This window comes from Musca domestica, unplaced genomic scaffold, assembly GCF_030504385.1.
Source record: "Musca domestica strain aabys unplaced genomic scaffold, Musca_domestica.polishedcontigs.V.1.1 14, whole genome shotgun sequence".
NCBI lineage: Eukaryota > Metazoa > Arthropoda > Insecta > Diptera > Muscidae > Musca > Musca domestica.
In genome coordinates this window covers 9,284,222-9,302,231 of record NW_026712192.1, presented here as the reverse complement: position 1 = coordinate 9,302,231, position 18,010 = coordinate 9,284,222, and the positions used below count along the sequence as shown (strand labels likewise).

Here is an 18,010-nt window from a genome sequence, read left to right as displayed (position 1 = left end):
CTTTTGCCTGTTACAAACAAATGCACAAAGACATAATACCCTGACCACCTTGTGGTGTAGGGTATAATGAGGTAAATTATTTTTTGAAACTTCAACATAAATGGCTATATTGAACTTAGCCGCTTAATTTCTTGAGGTCTCCAGCCAACTCATAAATAAAACTTTCATTTAACTTCGCCAAATAAAAATCAAAAATTATGTCCCCTGCTCACCACTGTTCATTAAAATTTTACATTTTATTTTAACAAGAGAAGCTGGTAAATTTGCATTTTACAACAACAACGGCAACAACAACATAACATCCAATGAAAGTGCATCAATAAAATGTAATCTTAAATATTTTGTCACTTTCTTCCACGCAAAACGAGAAAAAAAGTGCTGCACTTCAATCAGGCCACGAATAGATGACGACTATGGGACATGCTGCTTTGAATCGCTAGCACAAGATCAGCACAAATCTAAAGAGATTTTTTATTGGTATTGAATGTGTTGTATTTGTTGTTGCAATGGCATTTGATAAACACATCAATGGAGTCCGCTCACGTCTTGTTCTTTGAATGGCTTTGAATAATCGAAATAATTATTTTGAACGGAACTGTAGTCAGTAGGGCACTGGCCTGGTGGTGTGCAACGACAACTTTGCTGTAATACCCAACCTGTCCGGTATAAAAGAAAGTGCATTCACAAAAAGTTTTTAGTTAAGACTTGGATTTAAGTAACATCGACATCGGCAGCAACAGCAACAAGAAGGCCATTACAAATTTGGGTAAGTAGAGCAATTGGTGGAAATAAAATATAAATTGGCCATTAAAAGCTTCATAACTTCTTTCAGATCATGGAACAATTACTTGAAAAGCTTTTGATAAAAATTCTCCTGACCTGGTTGATGCTTTATCCGGTAGTTAATGGCTTACCTTTTGAGGGAACTGGTAAATTTGAAAATGCCATAATTGGTAAGGGTAAAGTTTTTGTACAGCCCAGTGATTTGATACTCAGAGAACCCGATGGAGTACCCCTAAAATACCAATTCATTATTGATTATCCCCATCCACCGGTACCGGGGAACCAATACTATAAACCCTGGAACACCGTGTCATCTAATCATATTTATGTGAAAACTTCTGAAAATGATAAAAATCGTATTTTAAGAAAAAAGAATATTTTGTATTTGTCCAAGACCGAAGAACCCCCAATTGAAATAAAGGAGTGAAAATATTTCTCGGAAGCTTTTCGAATTTTATTTAAACGGAATTTTCATCTAGATCTAGTAAATGTAACCACCATCGGCAGCATAAGCTGTACCAGAACCTTGACTGGAGGCAGCCGGTGCAGAATATGAAGTTTTTGCCACGAAATTTGAAGCTGCTGGAGCTGAGTAGGCATAAGTCCTGGCAGGAGAGGCAGCAGCCGATTGGAAGTGCGAATTTGTTGTAGCTGGAGCAGAGAAGCTGCCAGAGCCAGAGCTGCCAGTAAAAGAAGATGGTGCTGTATAGCTGGGTGAGGAGGCAGATGGTGCAGCATAGATTATTGTGGGAGCTGGATAATTGTTGTAGTCGGTTGAGGAAGCAGCTGGACTTGAGTAAGTGGATTTTTCGCTATAAGAAAATGAGGCTGGTGCAGCTTGATAAGATTTCTCCGAATATGAAGAAGCCGGTGCAGAACTCTGAGAACTGTATGTCACAGAGGGTGCAGAGTAGGTAAAACTGCTTTGGGCAGGTGCCGATTTCGAGGCAAATGTACTTGATGCAGCTGGAGCCAAATATTGGTTGGATGGCTTTGAGGCTGCAAATGCGGTAAAAGCTGGTGCAGAATATTTCTTAACAGGAGCCGATGCAGCAGGAGCAGAATAGCTACTGGAACTATATGTTGCAGCTGGAGCTGAATATTGTTTAGCGGCAGCCGGTGCGGAGAATTTAAATGAGGAACTGGAAGCAGCAGGAGCCGAATAGCTAGTAGAGCTATATGTTGCTGCTGGTGCAGAATATTGTTTAGCGGCAGCCGGTGCCGAGAATTTGAATGAGGAGCTAGAAGCAGCTGGAGCCAAATATTGTTTAGAAGGCGATGCAGCAGCCGGAGCAGAATAACTGAAGGTAGCAGCTGGGGCAGAATAGCTAGTGGAACTGTATGTTGCTACCGGCGATGAGTGGCTGCCCGACGAACCGGCATGGTGATGATGATGATGATGGTCTTTGCTCGGTGGTAAATATGTATTTTTCAAATGGCTAACATCAGCTGCAGCTAAGGCAACCAGGGCAACTAGGGTGGCAGTGAAAAGTTTCTGAAAGGAAAAAAATGGAAAAGATTATTGTTTTATTTACTTTTCCAAACCTTTTCAATAAATATTTTGCAAATTGCGACGTCAGGAGTGATATACAGGCAAACATTTTGCATCAAAAATGGTAGAAAATAGTTTCTGCTCGTATATGTCCCCTATAATGGTACCTCCCTTAATTCTGTATTTTAAAGATATTAACGACAATATTCACCGGAATTACTTAAAATATCGTATTTAAAGTTCGTAATGAGCACTACAACCGATGGCAAAAATAACTTATGCAGAACCACGTCTTCGTATAGCCCCCATATAATGGTTTTCATTTGAGAGGTTTTTTTTTCGAAGGATTTTTTTTTTTAATTTTTAAGTTCCTTCAATGTGGTGAAGGGTATTAAGAGTCTGGCCAAGCCGAAGATATATCCTTTTTTACTTGTTGATACTATCACCTTTCTGCACAAAGAGAACTCAACGTGGAAAAATTAAGAAATATTATTGGAAAATATAACTATAAAATAACTCGAGGTGAACCCGGACTATATCCAAAAAAGGTCCGACGGGATTTACTTTTTAAGCCAATGGGAATCCATTTCGCTCATAAATATTGGGGTTCTTAGAATATCTATCTAGGATAGATGTATAAAAGGGTTTATGTGGAATAGAGCCAACATTTTTCATCAGATATTTGTTATGCATGCTGAGGGTTTTGGAAATGTGTACTAGAAGTGCACGACAAGCACAATAGTACTATATTTAGTACAATTTGGTATTGGGTACACAGATAGTGTTTGAAATCTAAAATTTGGTATTAGGGTCGCTGTTCATGTATAGCCTGAAGATATGTAGGTAGTTTCGGAAATATGTACTATAATTGTACGAAAAGTACTGAACGATAATATATTTGGTACTGGGTTAAGGGATAGAGCAGAAATCCCAAAATTTGATATTGATATCTCTACTGGTATCTTTTATTGATATATAGAAGTAATTTTGTAAATGTGTACTATAATTGTACGAAAAGTACAAAATAGTACTAAATTTGGGTAAAGGAATAGAGCTGATACCCTGAAATGTCATGTGGATGTCACTGTTGGTGTCTGTGGTTGAGAGAAGGAGCTGATTATGGATATATTATAATTGTACCTAATGGTACTAAATTTGGCAATGGTGGGAAAGACAGAGATCAAATTTGTATCTGAGGTTAAGATATGGTGGATGTTTTAGAAATGCCTCCTTTACATCGTAATATTATTATGAATCTTATTTCGACTTCGGAGATGGGCAATATCGGTCCACTCCTTCTTGTACCTCCCCACAAAAATATTTTCACATAAAATTATTTCAATGATATTAACCCATTTTATTTAAACTTTGCAAATCCCAATATTTGTATCTCAGGTGCGGAAATGAAAAATATCGGTCCATTCCAACATTTACCTCCTACACCAAAGGTCCAAATTTGAAATAATTAAAACTTTTATAAAATGCGAAGTAAGCTTCCGATTCTCTTCAGCTTTCGCAGAGCACAATATTTAGCCCAAGATCTAGCGTGAAGATGGAATATGTCAGTCCACTGCTTCTGGTACCTCCCACATAAAGGGTAAACATTTGGCAAAATATATATATCCGATTTTTTATACCCTCCACCATAGTATGGTTTGTCATTCCGTTTGTTACACCTCGAAATATATATTTTAGACCCCACAAAGTATATATATCCTTGATCAGCATAAAATTCTTTGCCGATTTAGACATGTCCGTCCGTCTGTGAACATCACTCTAGCTTTCGAACGAATTGAAGTAGATTGATAAAGTTTTACTCAAATGTATATTATGTCTGCAAAACTTTTGGCATTGAAAATGGGCCATGTAGGTCGACGTTTTGTTATAGCTCCCATATAACGGTACCTCCCGATATTCGGTATTTTGATGATTTTTGCGACAATATTCATCGGAATTGTTTCAAATTTGGTATTTAAAGTTCGAAATGGATGCTACAGCCTAAGACAGAAAATTGTCTGTGAAGGTCCACGCCTTCGTTTATCCCCCATACAACTGTACTTCCGGATATTCGGTATTTTGACGATTTTAGCAATATTATTCACCGGAATTGTTTCAAATTTGGTATTTGAAGTTCGTAATGGTTACTACATCCTAAGACAGAAAATTGTCTGTGTAGCTTCACGTCTTTAAATAGCCCCCATATAACCGTATTTTGGTATTTGAAGTTCGTAATGGTTACTACAGCCTAAGACAGAAAATTGTCTGTGTAGCTTCACGTCTTTAAATAGCCCCCATATAACCGTACCTTCCGATATTCGGTATTTTGATGATTTTAGCGATATTATACACCGGAATTCTTTCAAATTTGGTATTTAATGTTCGTAGAGGATACAACAGCCTATGACAGAAAATTGTCTGTGCAGGTTCACGTCTTCGTATAACCCGCATATAACTGTACCTATGCGGTACCTGTATATTTAAGCGACATTATTCACCGGAATTTTTTCAAAGTTTGGTATTCGAAGTTCGTAATAGATACTACAGCCTAAGACAGAAAAATGTGTTTGCAGGTTCAGGTCTTCGTATAGCCCCCAATATAACGGTACTTCCGGATATTTGATATTTTGATGATTTTAGCTACATTATTTACCGATTTTTTTTAAGTTTCGCATTTGAATATTATGACAAATGTTACCTATGCAAGTCCATGTCGTCGTATAGACCCTAATGTAACAACTATATTCCGTATTTTTAAGATTTTAACAGAATTTTTAACGAATTTTATTGTTTTTAAGAATTGCCAAATTCGTTCCAAATGGTGGAGGGTATTAAAAGTTCGGCCTGGCCGAACTTACAACTTTTTTACTTATTTTAAATTACACACATCACCATATTTCTACTAACACAAGACCTGGCATGAAGATGATAGATATCGGCCCACCCCTTTTAGTATCTCCCCCACAAAGGGTCACAATTCTCAATAAACTTGGTAAACTGAGATCTGATGTAAATATGGAATTCAGCGACGTGCACTTTCTGGTACCTCCCCCATAAAAGGTTTATATTTTGAATAATTATTCGGATAAACTTGGAAATAAATTTTAGATGCTCGCCCCTATTTTTTTAGTATTAAATGAAGTTAAATACTTCAGTCCACTATATTTGGTACCTCATTCACATTCCTTAATTTTCCAAAAATTACTACATTTCTCATGTAAAGGTGAATGATGTAGTCGATATAGCCCAAATCTGACACATTTATATGAGACTTAGGTCAGATACGAAATGGATACAATTGGCCTACTCCTTTCGAATCTCCCCTCATAAAGGGTCAAGGGTCAATAATCATAACGCAGTTCAAAATATATATAAATTTAATAGTGGCTTAGGGTATACATTAGTCGGCAAAACGAACGGATTCTTTTTAACTTGTTTATTCCAACAACACTATGGATTAAAAATTTTGTTCATATTGCGCGTATGTTTCGGACATATGTTAATATCAGCTACGAGAATTTCCAAAATTAACTAGAAAAATTTATCACATCACAGAATACATCAGTGGTTCCACCCAATGAATGAATTTTCTTTATATTACGTCCATAATTTGAAAGTTTTCTTATCGAACAGAATGTATTTTCACAATTGGTTCACATTTCGACATTAAAATGTAATTTTAACTTTTCAAACTGTAATTTCTACACTTTCACTAACCATTTTGTGATCCGGCAATTTGCACAATGATATCGACGGCTGGTACTGAAATGGCAATAACAACATTATCGATATTTATAGACAAATTTCTTCAGACAATTTTGTTTTCGTTTTCTAAAAAATATTACCAAAGTACAAAACTTGTTAGTCTGCAAAATTACTTCTTGCACAAATTGCAGAATTAACATAAGTCCATCCATATATTTAAGTTTCTTTGATTGTATTTTTTTCTTAAGAGAAATATAATTTTTTGCATATTTAATTAAATCAAGAAACTGGAATCAGTTCAGCTAATAATCCAAAAATCTAATTGTAATCTTTTGCACACCCTAATTTCATTAGTACAATTGGTTTTTGAAAAGATTAGTTATCAAAAAAAAACCAAATCTGATATCATCGAACCGGTTGAGTCACGGTAAACTAGAGAAAGGAAATCACATTCGATTTTTTAAATATAATAGACCCAATACTGTATTATTGTTCCTCATAAAAAATTAATATCAGTTGAAAGATTTTAAATGATGTTCCAACAACAACACCGGAATTATTTTAAATTGGTATTTGAAGTTCGTAACGGGTACAAGTGATTGCCAATACATGCCCACATACTCCCCATGTAACAATACCAACCTATTTTTGGTATTTTCATTGGAGTTATTGCAAATTTGGTTATTGGAGTCCGTAATGGATACTACCTTCTATGACAGAAATTTGCCTATGCAGGTCCACATTTTCGTATAGAACCTACACAATGGTAATAATTCAAATTTTTCCAGCGAATCTTACTTTAAAAAATATTAATAATAGCTGCCTGTCTGTTAGAATCATGATATTGGCACAGAATGAAAATAGACTTTGAGTTGAGCTTGAAGTTTCCAGCAGCAATTTTTATTTTTGCCACTGTTTAATTTTAAACTTAATTTTCATTAAATTGCGTTAATATTACATATTTGTAACACGGGTGATTTTTCTCCTCCTTAGGTAATGTCTACTACCTCTTAATACGACTTTGTACTTCGTACATAATGTCAAAGGTAATGACATTCCCTAAGGAGTGACGTTTGTAATTGCCGCCTTTACAGTATTCTACCGACTCTATGAGTACTAACAAGCATAGGATTACGTCCTACTGCTAAAAACCCTTTGTACGAAGGTAATATTGTTCCACGAACAACCACCCTATAAAAAATATACAGTCCACTGTTCAGTGGGAAAAAATATTAATTGATTGTGTTTTTATGTTTCTCCCACTTCCTTTATTTTCAATTTTGCTACGCAAACAGCCACCATTTTTTATACAGACTAGTAAGTGGCCGGTACTTCGTCATCGGAAAGACCACTTTAAAATTTTAGATTCGCTCTTTTTTATAACCTACACCATAGTATGGAGGGTATATTAAGTTTGTCATTCCGTTTGTAACACCTCGAATTATACATTTTAGACCTCACAAAGTACATATATTCTTGATCAGCATAAAATTCTATGTCGATTTAGCTATATCCGTCCGTCTGTCTGTCTGTCTGTGGAAATCACTCTAGCTTCCGAACGAATTGAAGTAGATTGATAAAGTTTTATTCAAATGTATGCAGGACTTTGGTATTGAAAATGGGCCATGTAGGTTCACGTTTTGGTATAGCCCCCATGAGACGGTATCTCCCGATATTCGGTATTTTGATGATTTTAGCGACACTATTCACCGGAATTGCTTCCAATTTGGTAATTGAAGTTCGTAATGAATACCACAGCCTAAGACAGAAAATTGTCTGCACAGGTCCACGTTTTCGTATAGCCCCCATATAAAGGTACCTCCCGATACCGGAATCGTTTCAAATTTGGTATTTGAAGTTCGTCACGGATACTACAGCCTAAGACAGAAAACTGTCTGCGCAGTTCCACGTTTTCGTATAGTCCCCATAAAACAGTATTTCCAGATATTCGGTATTTTGATGATTTTAGCGAAATTATTCACCGGAATTGTTTCAAATTTTTTATCTGAAGTTCGTAATGGATAGTACAGCCTAAGACAGAAGAATGTCTGTGCAGAATGTCGTATAGCCCCCATATAACGGTATCTCCCGATATTCGGCATTTTGATAATTTTAGATACATTATTTACCGATTTTTTTGTCAAGTCTCGCATTTGAATATTGTAATGGCTTATGACAAAAGTTACCTATGCAGGCCCATGTCGTCGTATAGACCCTAATATAACAGCTACATTCGGTATTTTTTAGATTTTAACAGAATTTTTAACGGTCTTTTATTGTTTTGAAATGGTGGAGGGTATACATACAGCTTTTTAATTGTTTAGTATTAAAAATGTTATAATTATTCAAGTTTTTCTTCTTTAGAAAGAATAAGAGGGTAATGATAACCTTTAAAAAAAAAAGAAAAAAACTTTTCAAAATCTGTCATTTTGAAGTTTACCGAGGAGGATATTAGTACAACCTTAGCATGGTTGGACATACAATAGACACACATCCAATGTTTCTGTCCAAAACTATTTCAACGTCTGGAAAACAACAGTGACCTCAAAATCAAATTTCAGCTTTGCCCCTTCCCAAGATCAGTTTAGTACCACTTAATACTTTTCGAACAAATCACTATCAATTTTCAGAATTTCAACACTATCTCTTCACCCAATACCACATTTAGTACTTTTTCCACAATTATAGTACACATTTCAAAAACCACCAAAAAAAAAACAGAATATTGTCGCGATAATATTCGGCATTTATTCTGATGCCACGGTCGATTAATACGAGCGTATAGCGACCATCGGCTGTTATGGCGCCCACACCATCGCCGTCGCTTGAGTTCTGGTGGCCAACCAAATGTGCACATTTTCAGCTGACCTCTTTGGCTAGTAAACACGATCACTTTGTTTTTTTTACAAACTGCTGGACAACGAATGTTTTCTCATCGGAGAAAACCAAATTCAGCAGTTCACCATTTTCGGCCAAGCGAAGCAAAATGCTTTTGTACGCCTGTAAACAATATAATGATCTGTCACTGGAATAATTTTAACAGCTGTCGGATGAGTGGCTTAGAAATGACAGCAGTCTGAAGTTGCTGTAGAGCTGAAATTCTTCGTTATATTTTCGAATTAGCGGACATTTGCTAGTTTATATTATATTTTAATGGGCTATTCGTTTCATATAGCTTACAAGTTTTGTTGGGTTTAACAGAATTCCTACAAATATTTCAATCTGTTACAAACAGGCATGAGAAAATAAATATACCATCAATCCCCTTTGGGAGTGCCTACATATATGGTTCTGGTAGAATTTTTTATGTATAAAAACAAATTATTTATATAAACTCTCTATTGATGATGATGTGCGCTAAAATATTAACGGCTATAAATCATTTTAACACAGTCGAATACAAATAAATTTAGATTTATTCAAAATCTTTTTCTCAATATATAACATAATCTACACCTACCAGAAATGGTATTTTTAATTAGATAATTTGACAAGTTTGGCGTTGCGTTGTTGTTGCCAGGCTTAAACAATGGTCCCAAATTTCTTGAATGGCACAGACTCTGCATAACGGAACTCGTTCCTGAAATCTTTTTTTTTTTAATAATTAACATGTCTTTTAGAACTCGCAATTGTTATTTATAATTTTGTTTTTTATTTTCGAAACCAGTGACAGTATTAAAACTGTCGGTAAGACAAGAAAAATGAGTATCACACATTTCAATAATGTTGCAACAATATTTGGATAACCCATCATTTGCATGAACAGCAGATGGCGGCTTGCCAAATCAATCATATGCCCGTGAAATCTTTATATCTTACCACAACAATGATGTGGTATTAGGAGCAGAGAGATCCACGGCTTAATCATTTCAAAAATAAATAAATAAAAAAATAAAGGTTGAATATTTAGCTATATTAAATATCAGTTCTTAATTAAACACCCGAAACCATTTCCATGACGAACTGTAATATTTTATACAAAAATCCAAAGCAATGACTAATAACCCTAATTCACATAGCTATCATACATATATGTTGCTTATATTTTTTTTTTTTTTTTTTTTGGCATTGTTAATATCGCTCTGAAATATTAGAAATGTATTTAAATTCAAAATTAATATTGCTAAGATCATCGACAATAAAAATAGTTTAATCATATGAACATAACAATAGCAGTGTCTACAGCTATGAGTTTTATGACCATGGCATTGGGCTTACATCTTGATTGGCATAAGCACATGTCATAGAGGGTTTCAATCAGGGTTGAGCAAAATATAGTGAGAGAATATTTAAAGGTGAACCAAAGTTACACTATTTTTTATAATTCCCTTTTATTTGATTATTTATTTTTTATACCCTCCACCATAGTATGGAGGGTATATTAAGTTTGTAATTCTGTTTGTAACACCTCGAGATATACATTTTAGACCGCACAAAGTATATATATTCTTGATCAGAATAAAATTCTATGTCGATTTAGCGATGTTCGTCCATCTGTCGGTCTATCCGTCTGCCCGTCTGTGAAAATCACTCTAGCTTCCGAAAAAAGGAAGTAAGTTGATAAAAAATTTCTCAAATGTGTATTCTGTCTGCAGGACTTTTGGTATTGAAAATGGGTCATGTAGGTCCACGGCTTCGTATAGCCCCGATATAACGGTACCTCCCGCTATGCGGTATTTTGATGATTTTCGCAACTTTATTTACCGGAATTGTTTCAAAAGGGGTATTTGAATTCGTAATAGATATTACAGCCTAGGACAGAAAATGAGCCATATAGGTCCATGTCTTCGTATAGGCCCCATATAACGGTACCTCCCGATATTGGGTATTGATTGATATGGTTTTTAGCGATACCTCCCGCTATGCGGTATTTTGATGATTTTCGCGACATTATTTACCGGAATTATTTCAAATTTGGTATTTGAAGTTCGTAATGGATACTACAGCCTATGACAGAACATTTTCTGCAGATCCATGTTTTATAACCTCCATGGTACCTCCCCATATTCGGTATTTTGATGATTTTAGCTGCATTATAAACAGATTTTTTTTCTTCAAGTTTTCCATTTGAATATTGTAACAGCTTATGACAAAAGTTGCCTATGCAGGTCGACGTCGTCGTATAGGCCCTAATATACGGCTACATGCGGTATTTTTAAGATCTTAACAGAATTTTTAACATAATTTTCGTCTTTTGAGAACACCTTCTCACCATCTGTGAGAAGATATTATCGGCCTCTATGAGAAAACCTCTTCATCACCTGTGTGAAGACCTTCTCATCACCTATGAGCAGAACTTTTCGTCGCCTCTGAGAAGACCTTCTCGTCTTCTCTTAACCGAAAAGGCCCTATTTTTTATACTCTTAGCTATACGGCTAGAGAGGACATATATCATTTGATACAGCCAAAATGTACCTCATCGAAATAACGGGTTTAGACCCTTTGGACCAAGTCCGTTTCAGAACATTTGGAGTCGATCTAGCGATGTCCGTCGTGGTTGGTACGCACGATAACTCTCGAAGGTAGTATCCGATTTGATCCATACTTGGTATATCGTAATATTATTATCAAACTTAGATCGCGTTTGGAGATGGCCAACTTCGGTCCACTCCTTGTGGTATATCCTCCACAAAAGGTCGAAATTTTCAAAAAAAAAAAAAAAAAAAAAATACTGCACAGAAACATTAAGACCTTCTCATCTTCAATAAGAAGACCTTCTCGTCGTTTCATCTTTCATCAGATGACCTCCTCATGTTCTATGACAAGACTTTATCCTTTCTATGAGAAAACCGTCTTCTTCGAGAAGACCTTTTTGTTATTTTTTATGAGAACACCTTCTTATCTTTTGCGAGAAGATCTTTTCTTCTTCTAGGAGAAGGAATCCTGGTCGTCAATGGCCTTCTCGTGAGAAGACCCTAGGTCATTTTGGACCAAATCTGTTTCAAGACATTTGGTGTGTCCGTCTGTTAGCCTGGCTGGAGCTCACTATGTCTCTCAAAGGGAGTACTCGATTTGGTCCAAACCTTCCATATCGAAATCTATATATATAAATGTAAGTTGTGTTAGTTACTACGCTTATAACTCAAGATCCGCTGATCCGATTTTAACGATTCATACAAATTCGGAATTGTCTCTTTTCCGAAAAGGATAATATTCAAAAAAATCCCGTAAAAATGTGATATATTAACATTTTCATTTTGACTTTTGAAATGTACAATAGTAATGTTTTATTTTGCATGATTTTTTTTTTTCCATTTTGACTTACTTTTTTCTAATGTACATTTGTAGTGTTTTTTTTTTATATTTTTTTTTTTAATTCGAATATTAATACCAATTTATTTAATTGACTTGATTTCTTGAGAACTGAAATTGATGGCGGGTTGCATGGAAGTCAGTCAAATGATATCGAAATAACTTAACGCGGTTAGACCAATGTTAAAAGATAATTACTTTTTCAAAATCGCTAAAAAACACGATAAAAGAGATCTCATGGCAAAAATTCTCAAATCGGGAAAAATCGAAAAAAAAAAAATTCAATGGAAATTGACTAGATATGGAAATAATCCATCCAATGAGAACTTAAAATGCAAAATTCATTGGGACTGCAACCAGTGAAATACCGAATATGAAGAGCACTGTTATATGCGAACTATATAAAATAGTGGAGCAAATTGAAAATTTGGAAAGAAAAGGAAACCTTAAAAGTAACCTTAACTCCCATGAAACGTTATACGGTGACTATGCGCTATCATCAGTAGTCAGTTTGGTTGGTACATAACAATCCCAAAAAGGGGGATCAAACGTTTTTAGGGTCCATTTTATATAGTTTAACCAAACACAAAGGTCCTCAAATATTTTGCTCCATACTTCGCAAAAGTTACCATAGAGTTTTAAATTTTTCCTAGGGGTTTCATGAATAATCAGTTGTTCAAAATATATATCAGATGTATATCAAATGTTGGTAATTTGAGATTTTAAGAAGAACAACACATTTTTTCAAATAATTATAAGAATAGGACCATGCTTTGGTATAACCCTTATATGTGAACCTATTTCTTTCATATTACAGTAATCCGCCCAATGAGAACTCAAAATGCAATTCATTGGAGCAAAATGGTGCAAAATGGTAGAGCGAATTGGACATTTAGGAAAAAAAAAACTTTCAAGATATCTTAAATCGCTTTTGCAGGTCACGATATATGACCCCCGGATAAGGGTACACTCCTTTTTCAAGTATAGTTTACATTTTAACCATATTTTACTCATACGCATTTTAGCAAAAGTTGGTAATTTGAGAAGAAACCATCCTCGCAAAAAATGATCACGTTTTGGTATAACCATTATATAATTTAAGCTATATTCGGGGTTTTCGACATTTTTCTTTCATTTTTCAGGCCTTTATTTGACATCTTTGTTTCTACGGGTGTAAAAAACCTCTTCTCATAATATTTTGACTTTTGGAGTAGAGTCCATCTTGGTCTTGATCACATTCATCAATTGATTTGGCTAAAAAATTGTATTTAGGCTACTCTGGGATAGAGAATCGTCTTACAGATAATTGTCCACATAGGCATTTTATTAAGTATAGTTCCCACATTAGTGTACCCGCAAATCCACATTCCTAACCAATGTTTGGTCAGAAAAAAAAATTTGGTATACTATTGAATTTTTAACTCTCAAGAGAATATTGGCTGGGAACGTAGAAGTGGGATGTACGTCTACATGCTTTGAACTCCGAAATATCAAATTGTGGCAGAAACATGAAAAAATCACGAATATTATTTTTTGGATCGTTATTGAATTATACTATGAAGAAAAATATGGACTTTATGGGTTTTCCAACACACAATTTAAATGACAAAAATAAATTAATTCCTATCTTAAGGTAATGGGTGTAAAAGACCAATTATCTTTGACTATTTTGAAATCATTCAGATCAGTGTTCTATAATGCCTTAAAAAATATGCAATAAAAAAACTAAAAGTAGGGGCCGGCAACGCGGACCGGGCCAGCTAGTATTATATAAAACTTAGATCGAGTTCGGATATGAGTAACATCGGTCCTCTCCTTGTGGCGCCTCCTCCACGAAAGGACAACATTTTCAAAGAAAATAATTTTCCTCATAGAAAGAGAAAGGATCATTCGATTTTGTGTACATTTAGCAACTACCAATATTTTTGCCAAGTGCGAAAATGGATAATATCGGTTCACTACATTAAGTACCTATGCCACAAAGGATCAAAATTTGCTAAGATAAAACTCTCAAAACCGGTCAAATTTTGTGTAATTATATCCTTCTAAAATGCGAAAAGAGCATGTGATTCATTTTAAACTTCAAACATGTTTATGTTTATACTACCACAAGATATGTTCTGAAGATAGATATCGACCTACTCCTTCTTGTATCACCCCCCACAAAGGGATCAACATTTTAAATAACATAACATTCATAAAAGCGATATAAGCAAATCCAAATCTCTTTAAAATTCACACAACCCAACATATTTACCAAAGAAAGATCTGGTTTGAATATGGGATGTATCGGCACACTCCTTCTGATACCTGCATCACTCAGGAGTTATAATTTTTTCGAATAAAATTAGAAATATGCATCTGATTGCTTCTAAGCTTAGCACATCACCATATTTTTACCAGCACATGATATGGCATAAAGATGAAATATACTGGAACACCCCTTCATGTACCCCCACAAAAGGTCACAACTTCCAATACTTGTATCTCTCATAACTTGCGAAACAATTCGGCGATTCTTTCTAATCTTGGTATACCCTAATAGTTTTCCTTATTTTTTCCAACCAGAGATTTGATGTGAAATGGATTTTTCGGCCAACTCCTTCTGGTACCTCCCTCCACAAAAGTGCAATATTTTAATTATCATTCATTCGCATAGAACTGGCATTGTCCCCCAAAATTCCATCAAAGAAGTGACTTCAAATTAACTAATAAATTCGTCATTTATTTAATAAAACTAAAACAAAAATGAAATGATGATAATCGAAAAAGATAACAACAATTGAGCTAAAAATTATTCTAACAATGTACTATAAAAACAACAATAACAATGAAACTACATTTTCGGAATTTTTGGGTTCCGAAAAAAATCCTTTCATATCACAACTGAATGTGGAAATATTTTCCATTTAGTGTCTTCTGCTATAGACATAACCGCCATTTGAACCATAAACAGTGCCAACATCTTGACCTGAGCTGGCGGGGAATGTAACCTTTTGTGGAGCGGGAACAGAGTATTGGTTGGTGGCTTGTTGGGTAGCATGAGATTCGGCGCTGGATGAGGCTGTGTAGGATTGTTGTTGACTGGCAGAATTTTGATAACTGTAACCACCGTTATCAACTGTGACGGCAGAGTAGGATTGCTGGACTGGGGCAGCAGCAACTGGGGCCTCATAGGATTGTTGTTGTTGAACTGGAGCAGCAGCTGCTGCTGGAGCAGAGTAGGATTGTTGTACAGGTGCGGGGGCAGAGTAAGTTTGTTGTTGAACGGCAGCCGATGCAGCAACGGGTCCTTGATAATTATAGGCGCCATTGTCAACTGGTGCAGCAGCTGGAGCTGTATAGGTTTGTTGGACTGGGGCAGGGGCAGAGTAGCTCTGTTGAACTGGAGTGGGTGCTGGAGCAACAGCTGGTGCTGGGTATGATTGTTGTTGAACGGGCACTGAGGCGGCAGCAGGACCTTGATAATTATAAGCACCGTTATCAGCTGTATTGGAGTAAGATTGTTGGGCATATTCTTGCGGGGCTGGTGCAGAGTAGGATTGTTGGACAGGTGCAGCAGCTGGGGCAGAATAACTCTGTTGGACTGGGGCCGAGTAGGTTTCTTGTGCGGGGGCGGGGGCAGAGTAGGACTCCTGTTGTACTGGAGCCGAGTACGATTGCTGAACATTTGAGGCAGCTGGTCCTTGATAGTTATAGGCACCATTGTCAGCAACAGCGGGAGCGGAATAGGTTTGTTGAACTGGAGCAGCAGCAGCTGGAGCAGAATATGTTTGTTGGGCAGGGGCGGAATAGCTTCCCTGTTCTTGGGCCACAACAGCTGGAGCAGGTTGTTGATAGTTGTAGGAACCGTTGTCTACAGCAACGCTGCTAGAGGAAGCTGAAGCATAGGATTGTTGAGTCTGTTCAGCACCAGAGTAGGATTGCTGGGCGACATAGTTTTGTTGAACGGGAGCGGCATAGGATTGTTGAGCAGTAGCGGCAGCTGGTGCTTGATAGTTATAAGTACCGGTGGAAACAGCAGCAGGAGCAGAATAACTTTGTTGGACAGGGGCAGGAGCAGCATACGATTGTTGCTGGACAGGGGCGGGTGCAGAGTATGATTGTTGGACTGGAGCAGCAGCTGGAGCTGTGTAGGATTGTTGTTGTACTGGAGCAGCAGCAGCTGGCTGATAGTTGTAGGCACCATTGTTAGCAGCACCTTCATATGAGTGAGATCCTTCAGCAGCAGCGTTATATGTTTGCTCATGAACATGAGAGCTGGCCGGTGGGAGATACTCACTTGATGGACCAGCAGCTGGAGCAGAATAACCTTGCTGTTGTTGTGTGGCAGAACTGTAAGATCCAGAGGTAGAGACCGATTGGGCAGAAGTTTCAGCACCAGTTGTATGATGCATGGTGAAACTGGCTACAGCCACTGAAGGTCTAATCGATTCCACATGGATTTGAGAGGATTGAGAGTAAGACTGATGGCCGGGACTGTAGGAAGCCACTGCGTTGGATGCCGATGATGGGGCAGGATAATTGTATTTTTGCAACTCACTGACATCGGCAGTAGCCAAAGAGGCCATAACAGCCAGACTCACAACAAAGAAGATTTTCTGGAAGAAGGGGAAAACAGATGACACATTAAACATTTCGTATTTTCCTATTTTCTTTTTTGGAAAAACCACTAGAGTTCACTTTTTTTAATTTTTTTTTTCCAATTTTGTTTTCGTAAATAATTTTTCTTTTTTTTTTTTCTCTAAACTTTATCACACTAACCATTTTGTATTCAGTGCTTAAGGCTTATTGTAAGGGGGGTTGTATAGCACACGAATGTAAAAGCTCGACTGATGATCTGCAATGGTTGGCCCTTACAATTTATAAGACAACTTGGAAGATCATCCAAATATCGTTCGTTTTACTTACAACACCAAATGCGACAAGAGAAAAAATCGTGGAATTTTTGTTTTTGGAGAGAACTACAAATTTTGAAGCACCACCAACAACATTGACCATCTGCATATCAAGCCTCGGGGCCTCAACACACAGAGATGCCATAATACAGCATAAACTTTTCAGTTTATGTATCTCAGATAATCTTTAGATAAGCAACAGCAGCGGTAATGCCAGTAACAGTTCAAAATGATTTTACTGCTCGCTGCTCAACGCATAATCGACGCTCATAACCAGCTCAGGGCCTCGTAAAGTGATGGCGTTTAGACGTTGTGGTCAGTAAGTCACTGGCTGACTGTGTCAGTTGTTCGACGCAGCCGCAAGCCGGTCAAACATCTTCTCATGCTCTTCTAAAGTCATCAAAAGAAACAATAGTACAATTTATTAACGCACTTTGATTGTTTGTTCGGTCGCTCGTTTGTTTGTTTGTCTGGTTGTCTTTTTTCATTTTAGAATGATTTATCACATTCACGTCTGGCTGAGTATTTGTTGCTGTATCCCCTATTTTTTGGTACCATTTTATGATGCTAATATCTTTTTTTTTAAATTTATTAAAAATCAACACCTTTATTTGCCATTATATGTAAATGAAGGTTAGAGGTTTTTATGCGGTGACCTCTTGACTCCGTAATCAAAGTGTGTCTGTAAGTAAACGTTTCTCACCTACACAAAAGATCTCATTAGAGATAAGAGTTCCCCAAGGGTTCGTGGGAATAATTTTGAGGTGGATTTCGTAATTTAAAATAGAAGAGATGCATTTACGTTATTTTTTCGATTTTAAGAAATTTTGGTTTTTTCAAGGGAATGAAATGATATAAGTTCGGTTCGAGTAAAAACAGGTAA

General features: G+C 36.4%; 2 protein-coding genes across 2 annotated transcripts; both read right to left on the bottom strand.

Annotated features, from left to right (window-relative positions):
• Positions 1 to 1,213: 1,213 nt before the first annotated feature.
• Positions 1,214 to 6,147, bottom strand: LOC101901078 (nuclear pore complex protein Nup58). The gene is made up of 2 exons (XM_011293334.3): positions 5,990 to 6,147; positions 1,214 to 2,278 (listed from the first exon to the last, which is right to left on the bottom strand). The coding sequence occupies exons 1-2, from the start codon at positions 6,053 to 6,055 to the stop codon at positions 1,265 to 1,267; spliced, it is 1,080 nt and encodes a 359-aa protein (XP_011291636.2). The 5' UTR covers positions 6,056 to 6,147; the 3' UTR covers positions 1,214 to 1,264.
• Positions 6,148 to 14,943: 8,796 nt separating this feature from the next.
• LOC101901247 (uncharacterized) lies at positions 14,944 to 17,076 on the bottom strand. Its single transcript, XM_005181392.3, has 2 exons — positions 16,994 to 17,076; positions 14,944 to 16,830 (listed from the first exon to the last, which is right to left on the bottom strand). The coding sequence occupies exons 1-2, from the start codon at positions 16,994 to 16,996 to the stop codon at positions 15,139 to 15,141; spliced, it is 1,695 nt and encodes a 564-aa protein (XP_005181449.2). The 5' UTR covers positions 16,997 to 17,076; the 3' UTR covers positions 14,944 to 15,138.
• Positions 17,077 to 18,010: the final 934 nt, after the last annotated feature.

Coding starts and splice junctions, on each gene's coding strand:
- LOC101901078 (XM_011293334.3), bottom strand. CDS start 6,055: ATGTTGTTATTGCCATTTCAGTACCAGCCGTCGATATCATTGTGCAAA. Junction 2,279..5,989: donor AATTGCCGGATCACAAAATG/GTTAGTGAAAGT, acceptor TTTTCCTTTCAG/AAACTTTTCACTGCCACCCT.